The 17,594-nt window shown below is 39.1% G+C and overlaps 1 protein-coding gene across 1 annotated transcript; it reads left to right on the top strand.

Annotated features, from left to right (window-relative positions):
• Window positions 1-1,467: 1,467 nt before the first annotated feature.
• cdc34b (cell division cycle 34 homolog (S. cerevisiae) b) lies at window positions 1,468-16,946 on the top strand. Its single transcript, XM_017496200.3, has 5 exons — window positions 1,468-2,237; window positions 8,389-8,475; window positions 10,548-10,645; window positions 12,603-12,737; window positions 15,181-16,946. The coding sequence occupies exons 1-5, from the start codon at window positions 2,052-2,054 to the stop codon at window positions 15,392-15,394; spliced, it is 720 nt and encodes a 239-aa protein (XP_017351689.1). The 5' UTR covers window positions 1,468-2,051; the 3' UTR covers window positions 15,395-16,946.
• The last annotated feature ends 648 nt before the right edge of the window (window positions 16,947-17,594 follow it).

Raw genomic sequence — 17,594 nt, 5'->3', positions numbered from 1 at the left:
AAGAGTGTTAAGTGTGTTGTATATCCCTGAAAGGCTTGTTTTATGATAAATGTGTCAGTTTATTTTATCATGATATACAGTACATGTCGATTTGCATTATGCGGGATGGAACCGAATACATTACTCAGAATGAAGGGAGAAAGGGTTCTAAACACATGCAAATACAGACACAAATAGGAGGCACACTATAATTTTTTATTTCTTAAATTTATTTTTAATGAAGTATTATTATTTTTTGCCAGAAAGGTTCGCAGGGCATCTGGTCATATGAGCAGGAGGCTGCACTATGGTGGAAATAATAAGGCTACTAGTTTGTTTATATTTCGGAAAAATAGAACCAGATAAATTTGTTGGAAAAAGTTGAGGAAAATAATGCAAGCCTGTGCACATCCGGTTGAAACTAATTATAAACGCAAGTGATGTATCTGAGGTTGAGGAACTGTTGAGCAAATTAATTCACAGACCACCCTGCTGAAAAAAAAACAGTAGAAACCCTCATAGAATTTGTAATGATTTTAAGGGTTATAATGGGAATTGTATTGGTTTTAATGGAAACTGTGATGATCGCTGTGGGTCTCTACTGGTAATTTGTTGCATTCTATTTGTAGCATGTTATGTCTAATGGACACCATCAAGGACTAATAAATGTAATGGTTTTAATGGTTAACAGCTGATTGTTTGTAATGGTATGTATAGTGGAAACCATTAAAAAAATTCATGGTTTCTATTGTTTTTGTTTGTTTGTTTGTTTGTTTGTTCGGGGGGGGGGGGGGGGGGTCTGGGGGTTTAGCAATGCATGCTGACATTTCTACCTCAGGTTTATTTTATTTCCTCTATTGTTTAAATCCGTATACAGATACAAATAGGGATATCTGGAGCACTAAACTGATACAGACAGTGGCATTGAGACACACGTTTATTCCTTTATAAACCGTACACACTAACTAGAGTGGAAACACATTAAACCGCATTTTATTTTTAAACTCACTTAAAAAAAAATAAAAATTAGCTTTTTAAAAATATACTAAATCAAAATTCTCAGTTTGAACGTCTCCTGAAATACTTTATTTCAGTTCCAAAATGCTCATTTATGGTGGTTAGCTTACACACACAGCTCATATGATTATATACATATGTAACATAACTGCTTTGCACAATAACTGCGCAGTAATGATGTTCATAAATGCCCAACGACTCCACATTTTAACTGCCCCGGACGTTGCTGTTTTTTCGTTGTTATAGCTCTGGGAGTTTTTGTTGAATTATTATTATACAGCGCATATTATTATATACAAAATAGCATTTGAACATTTGTATAATTGAGCTGCGATTATAAGGAGGTCGGTTCAAGGCAGAAAACTTTTAATAATCCGTAACTGTGAAGTTAAAGGTAGCGTTAAGGGGCTGCCCTTGTAAACTCCAACACCCACAATGCATTGCGAACTTATTGATGAGTGGAACTGATGGAAACATCAGAGCCATACTAGAGATTCCACCAGCTGCGACAAACAGTCAGTCAACTATCTCAGTTGTTTACTCCATTTTCTCTGTTGAGCAAGTCGCTTTAAACACCGCGTAGAGTTATTATTGTTTTTTTAAAAGAAGAATTTGACAACTTTTGTACAAAAATAGACAAAGACATGATAGAGTAGCGCGTTTCGAAAGATAAGTCGTTGCCATTTGGATAGTTTAGCTTTGTGGCTAGGAAAATAAGTGTGCTAGTCTACATTTGGATGGCGTGATATTTACAAAGTAAACCATTTATAATGTTAGACGGTTAAATAAACGTATTCGGTTAGTTCGTTTTGTGGACGGAGGGTCGTTTTTGAGTAGGGAATTAACTTGTATGTGTCACACTGAGCGACTCGTTCGGCAACTCCAACAAACAATAGGCGTTTTTGTGTAGCTGGCAGAGCTCGCGAGCTACCACACAAAGCCAGCTAGCACAACCTGCTAGCTTAGCTTAGTTTGGGTTAGCCCGAGAGGAAACGCTACCCAGGCGTTGTCTGTAAATCCGTTCAATTCGTGACTTTTTCCTCCCCCTCTCAGAAATGGCTCAGAACAGCAGTTCTCACGTAGCAAGCTCACAGAAAGCGTTAATGCTCGAAATGAAAAGCCTCCAAGAGGAGCCAGTGGAGGGCTTTAAGATCACCCTGGTGGACGAGGCAGACCTCTATAACTGGGAAGTGGCCATTTTTGGACCACCAAATACACTCTATGAAGGGGGTTACTTTAAGGTAAGATTAGTTGAATATTTCTATATTATGTGTGTGTTGTAATGTTTCAGTCGCTGCGCGTTTCTCTGGCTATATATAGCAATGTCCGAGCTCTAAATTTATCTTCATGAAGCCATCGTTGCTAGTTCGCTAATGCTAGCTTTGTGTTTATTTAGCTCCAGCGCGCTCTTATAGTTTATATACCGGAATTGACATTTCTGAGGAACATTCATCAGCTTATCTAAAAGCGAGGCTCGTTTTCCTGGTTAGAGAGAAGCTGTATGATGTATATTTTAGGAGCTAGTAATATATATCAGTCAGAAGGGTAGTATAATGGATTTCCTTCTTTTGTTCCGCTTTTGTGAACAGCGCGACTCGAGCTCAGTTTGATCCTAGTTTCAGTCTGGCACATTGTGTGTTACTAAATGTCTTACACTTAAGAAATTTAACATATACAGTTTCATTTGTAACTATGAAGATAAAATTATTATTGCTTTTCAATAACTTTTTTTTTTTATCCCTTCTCTCAGCATGAAGTAGGCAACACATGAACGAGCTTTGTCATACCAGAAAAGTATACAAGTCTTTTAGCCAAAATGTCTGCTCATGCTGTCCCTATATTTTTGGCACGTTTTGATAATGTGAGGATTAAAGAAGAGCAGAGTGTTCGTTTTTGAGGAAGATCTGCCTTATCAAGTCATTTCAGTATTAACACTAATGTGTTACTGTATAGGTATTGAACAGAAAGTTGATAATAACGCAGGTTTTATTTGCTTTATCGTAGTCAAGCACTGTGTAAGTGTTTAAGAAGTAATGCTTCGGATTAACTGTGCACAAATAGGAAATGACCCAAGTTTCAGTTCCTGATCTGTCGCACAATAAGGATCCTACCGAGTACGTTTCATTGTCTAGCTAACGGATGTCAAAACACAGTTCGATGCGATGGGTTAGTTTGAAGAGAAGTGAGTAATATGTCTTCTGATGCAGTTTTTAAACTGGGACACATTGACACACGGCGATCTATTGTCTTTGTTTACACTGCTGAAGCTCTGTGGGTTTGGCCGATACTCTGGCGTCATTACCTTCTGCGGCTGTGTTCAGACTTGAGCAGTGCCAGAGCTGGGAGTGTGAACCCCCCCCGTGCGTGTGTGAGAACCTGCAGGGCTCCTGGTGTGCAGTGCAGCTTCACAACTGTTCACCACAGGCCGTGCTTCAACCAAAGAACAGAGAAGGAATCAAACTGACAAGATCCGTTATCAAGTTCTGCGTAATCAAATCATTTGATTGTTTAACAAGTAAAGTTGTGTGTCACAGAGTAGCTGTGAATTACCAAGCGTGTTTATGGCACAGTGAGTTACATTCAGTAATGCCCATAAAACTCCCAGACAAGGCAAAGCTCACGCAGAGCTGAAAACAACAACAACAACAACAACAAAAGATTAGACGACCTTGTCCATGCTACATGATTTTAGCCCTGATTTTGGGGCTCCCCCGCAACCCCTTCACCCGACACCACCCCCCCCCCCCCCCCCCCCCCCAATTGGTGGCTGCTCTCCATGCACTACCTCCCGCAATGACTGCTCATGTACCGTTAAACGGTGCAATTTTCTCAGCAGCCATTTACACGACAATGCTCTCAACTAAAACCCGAAAAATAATTATGCGGTTATGGCTGTTCGTTTACACGACAACAGCGTTTTGGGGCCTGAAACCGCAAACTTTTGAAAACGGGTTTCAGTGCGCAAGTTTTTGAAAACAACGCTGTTGTCATCTCTCCATGTGAACGTACAACACTGAGAATTTGTGAAACGATGACTTCATGCTCACGCATATCGCATTTCTATAGGCATGTGCGACTGTTTGTGCTTCTCCAGCAAAGTGTAGATTCACTGCATCACTACTATAACCAGTGGAGACGCATTTGTAACATACGCCAAATTATTAAACCAAATTTACACCGATGAAGGGTATTCAAAATGATCTTTGTAATAGTCTCTTTTGGAGTATTTCTGCATCCTTTTATTCCGAATAAAATATAGAAAGCAGACTGACTGCCAGGGTAAATATTTAGGGTTTGTGCACACCTGACCATCACACTTGTATGTGGGTCTTCCCCAAACTGTTGCAACAAAAATTAGAAGCATGCAAGTGTATAGGATATCTTTATATGATGTAGCTTTACAGTTTCACTTCACTGGAGCTAAAGGGCTCAAACATGTACCTGACAATAGGTATGTGGATGGCAATACCTCTGTGCATGAAACAAGATCCATGTAGACATGATTTGCCAAGCTTGATGTGCCCTGCACAGAGCCCTGACCTCAACCCCGCTGAACACCTTTTGGGATGAACTGGAAAGCTGACTGCACTCTAGTCCTCCTCACCCGACATCAGTGCCTGACCTCACTAATGCTCTTTTGGCAGAATTGAGCACAAATCCCCACAGCCATGCTCCAAAATCTAGTAGAAAGCCTTCCCAGAAGAGTAGAAGGTTATTACGGCCTCAAAGTGGACTAAATCTGGAATGGCTTGTTCAAAAAGCACACGTGGATGTGATGATCAGGTGTCCACATATTTTTGGCCACATGGTGTGCTTTCAAACATGTTTAATTTTTATCATGATGAATCACTTGCTGTGAGACTCTGCAACCAGTTAAAAGTACAGCAATGAGAATCAGCCAATGAGACTCCCAGAGGAAATCGAATTCATCTGCTCTCCTGCGCAGCAGAGCAATCAGTCCAGATTGTTCATCCATCCATTTGTGTTGGACAGTGAGCACAATAATATTGCTTCTGTAAGAAAGTTTGACGTCATATCGAAATGGCTGTTCGCTTTAGTTCTCTTTTCAAAACAGACTGTAAAGATTGCTTGCATCTTCCCAACCAATATTTCCTCAGCATCTTTCTCTTTTTCTTGTTTCCAAAAAAACAACTGATCGTAACATGGTAGACTGCTTTCATGTCTATTTTCACGAGAACCTGGGATTCGGGGATCCAATGTGCTCTCCAAGTAGACGTTTATGTAGTGTATGAGCCTTGTTGCTGAGCCATCAAACAACTGATGGCAAACAATTGATGTTGTGTAGCGATTGAAATATCTAAGGGATTTACACTAAAGTAACTTGGGACAGTTATTTGGTTCACATAAATCTCCCTATATGTAAATTTGCACACACTCTAGAGCTCTGATAGGATACAAATGAACTGGATTTTTACCACACTTTTTGTGGAAATGCTCCTGTGAATGATTTCACAAATTTAGCGGTTAATATTCAGTTTGATAAATGCAGGTGCAATCAGTCATGGCTTCTCCCCAACCCCCCCCTCCCCAGCAACAACACAATTGTGTGGGTGGTTCCTAATTATTGCGTATGTTTGGCTTTATACTCTGAAAAGGAATGAGCAAGAGCATCTCAGTAATAGTTTAAAAAAAATTACTTGGCTAGCTTAACACTAAAACTACATTTACACGTGCAGCGACAAAGTGGCAATGAGAGCTGGTGACTTTCAGCTACATGAGCGACAGTGACCTTTGGCGACTAGATGTGGGTGTGTCCTGTGATGCGACAAAGTTGAGAAAAGTTAAACTTTATGCGAATTTGGAGTGATCTGGTGCCGCGACTTCCAATGGGAGTGAAAACAGTAGAGCGCACGTGATCCGTAACCTCCCGTTCTCGCTCGAAGGAGGCGTGTGGATCTGAGGCCGACTCTGGTGCCCGGGAATGAGCAGTGCCAAGACGGACACTTCACCCAGGAAGCATGGAGGCTAAGCTAATTGGTACTTGCCCTTTCCCCGCAGATAGATGGCATAGATCACACACTGCTTTGCCTTCATCTCGTCGACTGTGATGCGTGTGTTACTATATATATATATATATATATATATATATATATATACACACTGAGTATTTTATTTATTTCTTGTTCTACAAACTCTTTAGAATTTTTAATATTAGCAGCAAGAAAATTGGTATGTCGTCAAAGGTGGAATAGTAGTTGCGACACCCACTGATAAATGTTACTATGGCAACCTGTAGCAGGAAAGCTTACTGGTGACTTCATAGTGCTGCGATAGGAGACTTGCAGCCATAAAATCGCTGTGTAGTATAACTTACTTGTCTTAGTAACAGCTAGCTAATTCTAGTCTGGAAAATAAGTTGTCCCAGTTATAAACAACTTGTGGGCAACGTTACGTAATGCAGCAGGGGTGGCCAAAAACTCAGTCGTCACCATTTTGTATGCAAGCTGCAGTGTTCTCTTGTTGCATCGCACATAAAACCCATGATTTAAATCTGGCTTGTGTCTTTAATTTCTGACTACATATTAAACCGCGAGGAGCTACAAGCACACCTGTTTCTGTTTTCCACGTATGTGCTACTGATTCTCGAAAGATCATCCGTCACTCGCCTGCTGTGCTTGGTCAGGCAGTAAACAACACGATGAAGTGCTACAGAAATAAATATATTTTGTAACTGTATTTGTGTTGTGGGGGGGGGATAAATGTGTAGTCTGTGCTCCATGTTTGCACTGAAGGCCAGTAAAAGATCATAAATAGTCACTCGGTTCTTATATATTTACTGGTGTCTAAAGCCACAAAATAACAGGCAATCATTTGTATTTTTATAACTATATTATTATAAACAGTGTGGTTAGGAAAGATGCTCATATTTGTTCAGAAGTAGTGAAAATGTGCAGCAGTGGAGCTGCCTGGACTTTTTGTTTTTGTTATTTTTACGTATTATTTCTTGCATTTGAAAAATAGTCTTTTTAACAGGACACAATAATTAATTGTGAAAGGTCAGTTTGAATTATTATTAATTTATTTTTCAACAGAATCATGCAATCATGGAAATAATGCCCAAATATTGGTCAGTAAATATGGTCCTTTTATGCAGATGATATTCTGTGAAATGCACTGATATTGTGGTACTGTTAAATTATTCTGTGATGTACAGTACGCTGTTGGCCATAACTTCATTATTAGCTTGGGAATGTTGAGCGACACAGTATATTATCATTTAAAAATTTGAAAATGGGAAATTAAGATATTTTACCCACTTCTGAGCATGCATAGAAGTACGGCTCATAGAAAGGTTTACTTTATCTTTACGATTTGAATTTTTATAAGAATATTGGAAATGTCAAAGCTGTTTATGAAACCTTTTTCTTTGAGCTTTGACAGCTTTGCACGCTTGTGACATTCTCTCGGCTGTTTCTGCACGCCCTGAGCACTTGGATAAAGGACAGTAATATAATTGCGTTGGCATGTTTCAAGAAATGTCTGAAAATAAGTTAAATTTCAGATCTTTACAATCCTTTGGAAAATACCGTGCATGTAATTTTTAAGCCTCACAGAACTGAAATCACTGCCTTTTTAAGTAGGTTAATGTCAGTCTTGTGGACACATGATGTGCAGTGCACAGTATAAATAATTGGTGACTACCTAATGTCTACCAGTGACTGATCACAAGGCTAATGTTTCTCATTAGAGTGCTAATCGAGCTGATAAGTAAATTCTGCAGCGCACCGTCTCATTCAGATTTTAATTCCAGCTGGCCGTTTTACATAACGCTCACCTTTTGGTACCATGCAAACATTGTCAATATTTTACAAGGTGTTGTCTGATCCCTTACTACTCGTGTGTCTCTGGCATGGAAACGACATTCGTGTTGTGTTTCAGTGGCAGATACTTGATCTTGGCTGCATTTTTGTTCAGAGGGCACACGTCTTGTGTAATCAGTATCCCGGTTGTTTTAGTGGATAAAATGTGCAGTGCCTGACGTTTGACTCATTTTTGTTTTTGCTTGGTATGTTCCCCATTGACATATCTGTGCTGTATCCTTGAATCGTAATGTATCTCCAATCCAATTATCAGCAGCCCTCAGTCCCAGCGTCTCCTTATTGTCCTGCATAGTGAGGGAGACTGAGGAGACCTTTCTTTTGGTCGGCCAAGTGCGATTACTATGGTGCTTTGATGGATTCAAAATCGTCCTGTACTTCATAGTACAGTCAAGTTGTTTGTTGTGTTAAGCATAAAATCAGACTTAATTAGGTCTGAGGCTGAGGACCTACGCAGGGAATTTGAGCCTGTTTATTTGCTTTGTGTGTTTTTCTTTACAGTATGCTTGGTGAACTAATTTTTAATTTTATTTATTTATTGTTTTAACCCTAGGCACGTATCAAGTTCCCCATCGACTACCCCTACTCCCCTCCAGCCTTCAGATTCCTCACAAAAATGTGGCACCCTAACATTTATGAGGTAAGAGTATGCCTTTGTTATTTTGTCATGTGATCGGTGTTGGAAAATCTTACTAGTTAAATGTTCTCACCCTTTTCTCAGCCTATTAATAACCAGGTTGGACAATATGCAGACACACCATGTTTAATAGTACAATATGATTGCTCAGTTGAGTGTTAACCTACATTTGTTTATTTGGGTTTACATGACAATTCTCTTCCTGTTGTAAATGATGAGGTAAGGGAAGTTCACTAGTACGTTGCACTGAGTGTATGAACCAGACAAACAGTGCTGAGCTAACATGGTAACATTTCTAAAGCTCTGAAATGTGCATGAGCCTTCTAGAGAAAAAAAAAGCATGTTTGTACATTTCTGCTGAAGCCATCCTTCACTCCTGAGAATGGGTTTAACCAAAACAAAGTTCTGAACAAAGAGAGCCCAAGGCGCGCGCGCGCACACACACACACACACACACACACACACACACACACACACACACACACACTCTCAAAGTGTTTCAAAACCTTCAGCAACACTCTCCTGGCAATTCTCAAGTAAACCAGCCTTGGAGCAACTCGAAAGAGGACAGTACACAAGGTTTGAAGCCATAACAATAAATCAAGGCAGAAATATTCACAAAAGCCAGTATAGCCAGTAAGGCTTCCAGTGAACACAGCACCACAATGAGTTGCTTCTTTAAGTATTTTGAGTTTTTTTTTTTTTTTAATTAGACAGATCAATAATTTACTGTTGTAGAACGCATCTTGACATCCCTTGAAATGTGCAGTGATATTTGGTGTGCTGATGCAATTTCCACTGAAACAGGAAGCCATTGCGGGGCATATGTAGTGGCTCCTCCCCCTTTTTAAATAGCCTTTAGCGTTTAGGTTGCCTCACAGCCTGGGCTAAGCCGTACTTGACAAAATTGAAAATGAATTAATTCAAGCCATTTCCTTCTTATCCAACTTGCAGTTGGGAAACTGAGTGAATGCATGTGTTTTAAACTGTCTGACACATTTACTACCCACTCCTGCTATGATTTCTCTCACTCAACAACAGCAACTTCGGCAAGGTGATTTTTATAACATTGTGGGCGGGACACTTCAGATTCCTGAGTGATTCCGTTTGATTGGACAGAAAATCTGATTAAGCTGAAATGCAGAATAATGTCATCAAAAATTGTTGAGCTGTATTGGTGGTAGTGGGAGACTGTACATTTTGAAGGCGTATACAATTCATCAGCAATTACATTATTTAGTAAAAAAACAAGGCATAATAATTTTCTAAAATTGTTTTTATTAATTTATAGTTACGTTTTATTGTTGTGGAACAAGTAAGTTCCTGTTATCACTTATGTTTTAATCGTTGTTAAATTTATCTTTTCAAGTTAATAACACACAAGCTGCAGATTGGAATGTTACAGAGGAACTGCAGATCCATCCAGCCTGAAGACTTTTCCTGTGTTAGAAATCTGAAAGTTACTGTTTTAGCTCTGACTGTTACAATGCACTGACAGTGACTACGTTTACACGCACATCAAATTCCGTTTAAGGTCTATATTCGGGTTGCAGCCATATTCCGAATAGGATATACATATGCGTACATAGGTATCGGAATATTCCTGTGTACGTGGTTGTTGTAAGTATGCCCGAGTTGCCATTCCTAAATACCTGGCCTACAACTATGCATATGTTAGCAACCACAAATGTCAGCAAATTCCGATTAAAATATCAGAATATTGATGTGCATGTAAAGGTAGCAACTCCTTCCAAAAATGTTAAATATCTCCATTCAAAAATAAAGGCATGTATTAAATGTCTTAGAACGAGTGCGTTAATATAAACCTTGCAGAAGAACACTAGTGCTGCTTAGTCAAGCGTAGATTGTTGTTTTGTTTAGTTACGCTCAGTGATGCAATGTTTGCTATCCATCGAGTATGTCGAGTTTACGGACAATCTAGGAGGGGGACCCCAGCAGAAGTAGCAGCGTATCGTATTTACAAAATATTGTGCAGCCTTGTTGCGTATGCTTTTGGCGGTACCTTGAAGGACATAATGGTCAGCCTTTAAATGAATGGTGTGTGTGTCTTTCAGAACGGGGATGTGTGTATCTCTATCCTCCACCCTCCAGTAGATGACCCGCAGAGCGGAGAGCTGCCCTCGGAGAGGTGGAACCCAACACAGAACGTCAGGTGAGCACACACACACACACCTCTCATCATGCCTTACTTTGTGTGTGTGTGTCATATAGTAGCTTTTATTTTTTTAGTGCCACTTTTTCAGCTAAAAGCTTATTTCTCTATGCCTGGATTTTCTTTTTGCAGTCAGTGTTAGTGTGTAGGTGTACTTGTGTATTTTAGTCATGTGATAGGAAGTGACTAACAGTCCTTTCCTGTCCTAGATTTGTTTTTCTTTGATGTTTGTGGTCTGCCACTACCTCTAATATCGAGTTTCACATGCCTGTAGCTTTAAAGGAAAGCCTCGTATCTTCCTGGAAGTTAGTGGTGCGTGTTTGAGGTCGCGCACCCAAGCATGTGTGTGCATGTTTTTCAAGAGCAGCTGTCACTGAACACAGAATGGTTTTTCTAATATGTGACAAATCAGCAGTCCATCCTCAATGAAGCTCATGTTTCAATCACTGCCAAGTCATGATTGTCTCCATATTTATTTTTCTCAGAGATTTTGGGTCAGATTTTAGTTTCTCTTGTTTTGTAGAAACCCTTACCTTCTGTCAAATCACACAGACGTCTTTACTCACTCAGTTTTCTGCTACACGGGCAGTAGGATTGTGTGGGCCTTTCACGATAATTACATTATCGATTTATCGTACGATATATGGCTCTATGTCCCAGAACATTTTTTGCTGACCTCAATATCGCCCATTGTGTTTACATGCATGTTTGTTTACATAAGAATGAATGTCACCAACATTTTAGCCATTCACTCTGCTTCTGTCCTCTCGTCTGCTCTAGGGCTGTAAAAATGAAAGTTCCAACTTCGAATATTCATCGTATTTAAGAATGCAAAAACTGTGGGTTCGAGTAGCAAGCACTGTTTGTTTAAAATTTGACACGAGATAACAATGCACTAACAATGTTTACTGAAGAAGAAAAATCTAGAAAGAATAATTCTTGTATTTCAGATATCAGTGGCATAAAATGGTATTAAAATGACGTTCATTCAAATGACGAATCGTTTATCGCAATTATTTCCAGGCCAATATATCGTCCAACAAAAGTAGGATTAGGCCTACGATTGTGGTATCCTGAGCACTTGTTTATGTGATTCATTTTCATGTGATTCATTTACCTTTTCTCTCCTCCCTTCCCTTTCCAAAATATTTCATTGAGAAGAAGAAAAAACCAAAAACAAAGGAAAACCATATTAAAAGTACCAAAAACCCACCTCCCGCCCCCCCGGCTCATCATGGCTACTCAATAACTGTCGCTGGTTATATAAATATTATAAAACCCAAGAACAGGCACAAAAATTTAAGTGGGAAGTGTCTGTAACTCCATAAAGTATACAAAAAGGGATGCCATTTATAAAATAAATATTTATTTAAATGATTAAATAAATAAATAAATAATTCGTCTAAGTTAGGAGCATATACGATACCTGTCTTTGCATTAGAGTACCAGCAACTATAATATATCTACCGTTCGCATCAGCGATAACGTTAGTGGACGAAAACTGTAACCTTTTGTCAATTAAAATAGCGACCCCTCCTACTTTAAAATTAAAGTCGAGTGGAAGACGTTTCAAATATGTAAAAACCTTAGATCTCTTGACAGGATTACCTCTGATGTTCCAGCAAATAAATCTTAAAGGCGTGCCTGTCCCAGCCGGAGTGGGACCCCCCCTCCCCTAAATTACTAAATTACGTAAACAAAAAAAAATTCCAGTAAGAGAAAAGTCCCCTACTGACATCAAATCTGATAAATAGTCTGCACACTTTAACAAATATAATGTCCTTACCTTTTAAAGACTTGTAACAAATAATATAACACAGTGTAACATGTAAAGATGAGGAAACAACACTAATAAAATGAAATAAACTCTAACCCAGCTGAGCACTTATGTGTAGATCTATTTTAAAATTCTGTAAAGCCTTCTGGTAACCATGGTGTGTGTGTGTGTGTGTTTCAGAACCATCCTGCTGAGCGTCATATCCTTGTTGAACGAGCCCAACACTTTCTCTCCTGCTAATGTGGACGCCTCTGTGATGTACCGCAAGTGGAGAGATAGCAAAGGAAAGGACAGAGAGTACGCAGAGATCATTCGGTAAGATGCTCATCTCAGCATTTCCACCGTTCTTTTAAATATTTTTTTATTATTTATTTTTTTTTTTTGCCATTGACACATCTTTGATTTGATATACCACCAGGTGACAAAAAAAAGGAGAACCATCATGTGCCAGAATGGCGTAGATTCTGTACACTGTCTAAATCTCTTGAACTGAACTGGTGGGATGAACATTCTTCCAAAAAGATATTCCCCTGAAATGGTGTTTTGATAATGGTGGTGAAAATCTCCCATGGGTGTTCAGTTAGGTTGAGATCTGGTGACTAAGAAGGCCATAGAATATGATTTACATTTATCATCTGCATGAAACCATTCAGTGAGAGCTTGTCCTTTATCCTGTAAGAGACCACTCCCAGCAGTCTATAAAGGTTTGGCATAGGATAAAGGTGATCAGTCAGATGAACTTTGTGCTGATTTGCTGCGGCCCTCCCCTCTAAGGGGACAAGTGGGCATGAACCGTGCCAGCAAAATGCCTCTGACAGTGTAGGGGTCAGGCATGCAGGACTGTAGCGATCTCTTGGCATACAGCACATACACACTCGCCTGCTTGTTGGGATTGTGGTCAAGGATGACTAGACCACTTTTTCTTCCCCCCAACATCAATGTTGTATTTTTGCACCCCTGAACTTTTCTTTTTGGATTTAAAACTTCATATTCATACATTTAAAAAAAAGATATATATATCTTATGCTAAGGCAAAGTCATATTACTAGCTTTTTAGGTGTGTATGGCATCTTCTAGAGATTTCAAGTTTCCAGTCAGAAATCTTCTACAATGCATTTGAATAAGGCTGCCCTCTTGTGGTTAATCAGCATACTGAACACCTCATTGGCAGTTTCTCATTTGGTACATTACCACCCCCCCTCCAACACAGCTATTAAAGCAGGTAATTAACTAGGGCACTGGTTCTTAACCTGGGGGTTGTGACTCCCTGGGGTCGCAAAACATTGTCTTTTTTTTTTTAATTGGGCCACACTCACAAAAAGGTTAAAGCGCACCTATTATGGTTTTCAGACGTGCCTAATTTTATTTTAAAGGTCTCGTACAAATGATTTACATGCATCCAAGGTCAAAAAACACTTTAATATGCTTGTAATTAAAAAATACTGATGACTCGTTTCAGCTGTTCAGAATCAGTTCCTTCTTTTGGGAGTCAATAACACCATTTGTTATGCTCTTTGATTTTTGAAACTTTACAGACGTTTTTACATTCACAAACAGCTCTATAACACACTACGTGAAAGGTGATATTTGGAAAAACCATAATAGGTGCACTTTAAGGACCACTGAGCTAGGGAAATCACCAACTGTGTTTTACTATCACAAATCACTACAGCCCACCAGGATGGAGCTGGGAAAACCCTGCACTATATATTTCAACAAATACATTTGTAGACTTCATTTAAAATATTTGGCTACAGTGGCGTTCTAGGCAGGAATGTCTGGGTTACAGAGACTGCTCCGATAAACATTAATTTCTGACTGCGAAACTTCAACGCGTGAAGCCTTTAAGGCCGCATATTCTACAGTGCATTGCAAAGTGTTCATATACTTCTGCTGGAATACAGAATACAAGCTGCAGGATGTAGGATTTTTTGGAATTTTTAGAATGTGGTGCTGTGTCCTTCAGCTTGTGGATCAGAGGTCAGTTGACTACGAAGTAATATAAATCCAATGAGAATTCAGGGTTAGGGCCCAAACCTCATTTTATATATGCTAAATAATAACACACTACCGACAGTAAAGGTGTATTGTCATGCTATTTAGTAGTGTAGAATGTCATTTGGGATGTTCCCCAAGTATTTGTGACGCAGAAGATATCCGCTGTTGTTTTCATCACCCAGACAAAAGCATCAGTAGAACAGTAGGCTCCTGGGCCAGTTTAACCAAGTTTGAAATGTGAAAATACACAAGCACCCTGTTAGCCACCACTGCCTAACAATACAAATACTGCCTCAGAATAAATCAGCATGCTAGGATTCACAGGTCAACAAAATTACAGAACAAATTCTTCAGTGAGAAATAATCTATTGTTCACCCTGCCTTGATTCTCTTTAATGATTGGCTGCGACTCCTGGCAGTAATCGTGTAGCTGGACTACTTTCAGCTTGGGGATGATGATCTCTGAGTCAATCATCATCAATTTATTTATTTATTTTTGTACAGCTATGCATTGTAGCTTTAAATAATGTGCGGCGAGATTGACTACAGTGGCATAGCACGTCATAGCCGGAATGTTTTCCAAAACACTCGCACACCCCATGGGAGCATGCTTATTTAAGAAGGCACTGAAAATGGAGGTGGAAGATGAATATATTAGAAAGAGATACTAGAGTTTTCTTTGAGGTTTTTGAATCTTCTGTGTGTGTGTGTGTGTGTGTGTGTGTGTGTGTGTGTGTGCGCGCGCATGTGTGTGTTACAGGAAACAGGTTCTGGCTACTAAAGCAGAAGCTGAGCGAGACGGAGTTAAAGTCCCCACTACACTGGCTGAGTACTGTGTGCGCACGCGTGCCCCTGCTACAGACGAGGGCTCTGACTTGTTTTACGATGATTACTATGACGATGAGGACTTGGAGGACAATAACGATGAGGACTGTTGCTACGATGAAGATGACTCAGGAAACGAGGAATCGTGACGCTGCCATCATCACCGTTATCCTTTTCATCACCTTTATCCTGAAACGTTGAAAAGCTGTCGCATGCACCTTGTATTTACTTTTCTTTTGCAAATGCTATAAAAGATGTTTTAGGTTCTTTTCTTGGTCTTCTTTTTTTTCTAGTTGGAAAATGAAAGCAAAATGAAAATTTCTCCTGGTCTCTGTTGAATTGAGTTTTACATTTGCTCCCTCATTTAATTTATCTTAACCTTGTGGTGTTTTTTTTCTCTCTCTCTCATTTTCTTGCATTATAGAAATCCAAACATTTCTGCTTTGTCAAACAGCTAAATAATAGAACAACCATGAAGGGGTGAAAAGGATTTAAATTTTTTTTTTTTTTTTTTTTTTTTTTTTTTTTTTTTGCTGTACTGTGCATGTTGGCGTTGTGGCATTTTTATTACACAGTGCTGCTCCCTTCATCCGCCATTTTGTTTTCCTGAAAGTTCTCTAATTAAGGATCATCTGCAAGTCCAACCAGTTCAGCAATAAAATGCATTTTGCATACTTACATGCTCCCGAGGCAAGATGTAGGAGCTGAATTGTCTTTTATCCTGATGTTTGTGTTACATGAGTGTTTTCCTGATCTAAAATCTCTGATTTTATGTGCTGATGTGCTTGAGCAGGAAAAACACTGAACTGTGTTTTGCTGTGGATTGATGATCTACACCTGGTTTGAATGCTTGTAGAAAGATCGATGTTAAGGGAATGATTAACCTTTTGGTTTGAGGGACAAACACTTGACGTGTGCCCTGCAGAGGCCTAAACCCCTACTACCACTATGTCAGATACCATGCATTATTTTAAGATGGTGGCGTTTTAACCTCAAATTGTAATCACACATTTCCTTATGTCCTGTGATAGTGTGCATCCGCTCAACCAGGATGCGAATCATGACGTTAAAATGGTAGGAGGGTCTTTTTTTTTTTCTTTTTCCTTTTTTTTTTCCTGTCAAATTTAAATATTTGTTTTTGTGATGCCAATATTGTACCGCACCCTCACAAATTACATTTAATCTACAACTAGGTTTTTATTCATAGAGAATGTATTTTTTTTTTTCATGGCCACAATGTAAATTCCTTCATTTGGGGTTATTGGGTTGATTTTTCTCCTGGACTTATGAATGGTCATGTGTTTTGATTTTTGAATTTCCCGTTCAGTAAAATGATAGCCCTGTCTGCATTAATTTAATTTCATGTCTTTGTGCATTTATTGACTGGAGAGGGCTTTTAACTACATCAGCACTGACCAGTTGAATTAATTCAATGTGAGCTTGTTTTAATTGACTCTCAGGATAAAACAAATAGGAAAAAAAATAAATAAATAAAAAAATCCCACAGCACCACCAACCTTCCTGTGAACAGCAATTTAATCAGTCTATCAATTCTGTTTTTGAAGGCGGTTTACAATCTTAAACGTTGATGCTGATGTGCACATGTGAGTATGTGGCTGATCATTTTACTGACCTGTATGTATTTTTATGGTTTGTTGGCCTATTTAAAACTGAAAAATAAAAATCTTTATTAGAATATGAGTTCTTAGTTTTTGCAGTGGCTCTTTGAAGAAACTTCAGCCTCTCATTTGGGACATTCTTCAATATCATCATATGCCATTTCTATCATCTATCATGCCATTTAATCACAATTGCTTGTTAGAATGCAAACTAGACATATTGTATTGAAGATCGAACAACATGCTGACTACAACATAGCTACTGTTTTTTTTAATAAGCATACATTTTTAGTGATCTTAAAAAGTACAACACATGAGCCAACACGCACACAAGAAAAATGCATATGATGTACATACATTCAATGATGTATTTGTAAAGATAATGATAATGAATCTTTATTGATCACATATACATTAAAGCACAGTGAAATTCTTTTCTTTGCATACCCCAGCCTTTCAGGAAGCTGGGGTCAGAGCACAGGGTCAGCCATGATACAGCACACCTGGAGCAGAGAGGGTTAAGGGACTTGCTCAAGGGCCCAACAGTGGCAGCTTGGCAGTGCTGGGGCTTGAACCCCCGACCTTCCAATCAGTAACCCAGAGCCTAAGCCACCACTGCTCCAAATATAGTTCATATCAAGCTTTTGGCAAGAAAATTGAGAAATCCTTGATTTTACACAGTGAAAAATAAAGATGTGTAGAAATGACTAAATCTATGTAAGTTACAGAT

Source organism: Ictalurus punctatus, chromosome 20 (genome assembly GCF_001660625.3).
Source record: "Ictalurus punctatus breed USDA103 chromosome 20, Coco_2.0, whole genome shotgun sequence".
NCBI lineage: Eukaryota > Metazoa > Chordata > Actinopteri > Siluriformes > Ictaluridae > Ictalurus > Ictalurus punctatus.
Note: the sequence above shows the minus strand (reverse complement) of the source record. Positions and strands in the feature narration are given on the sequence as shown.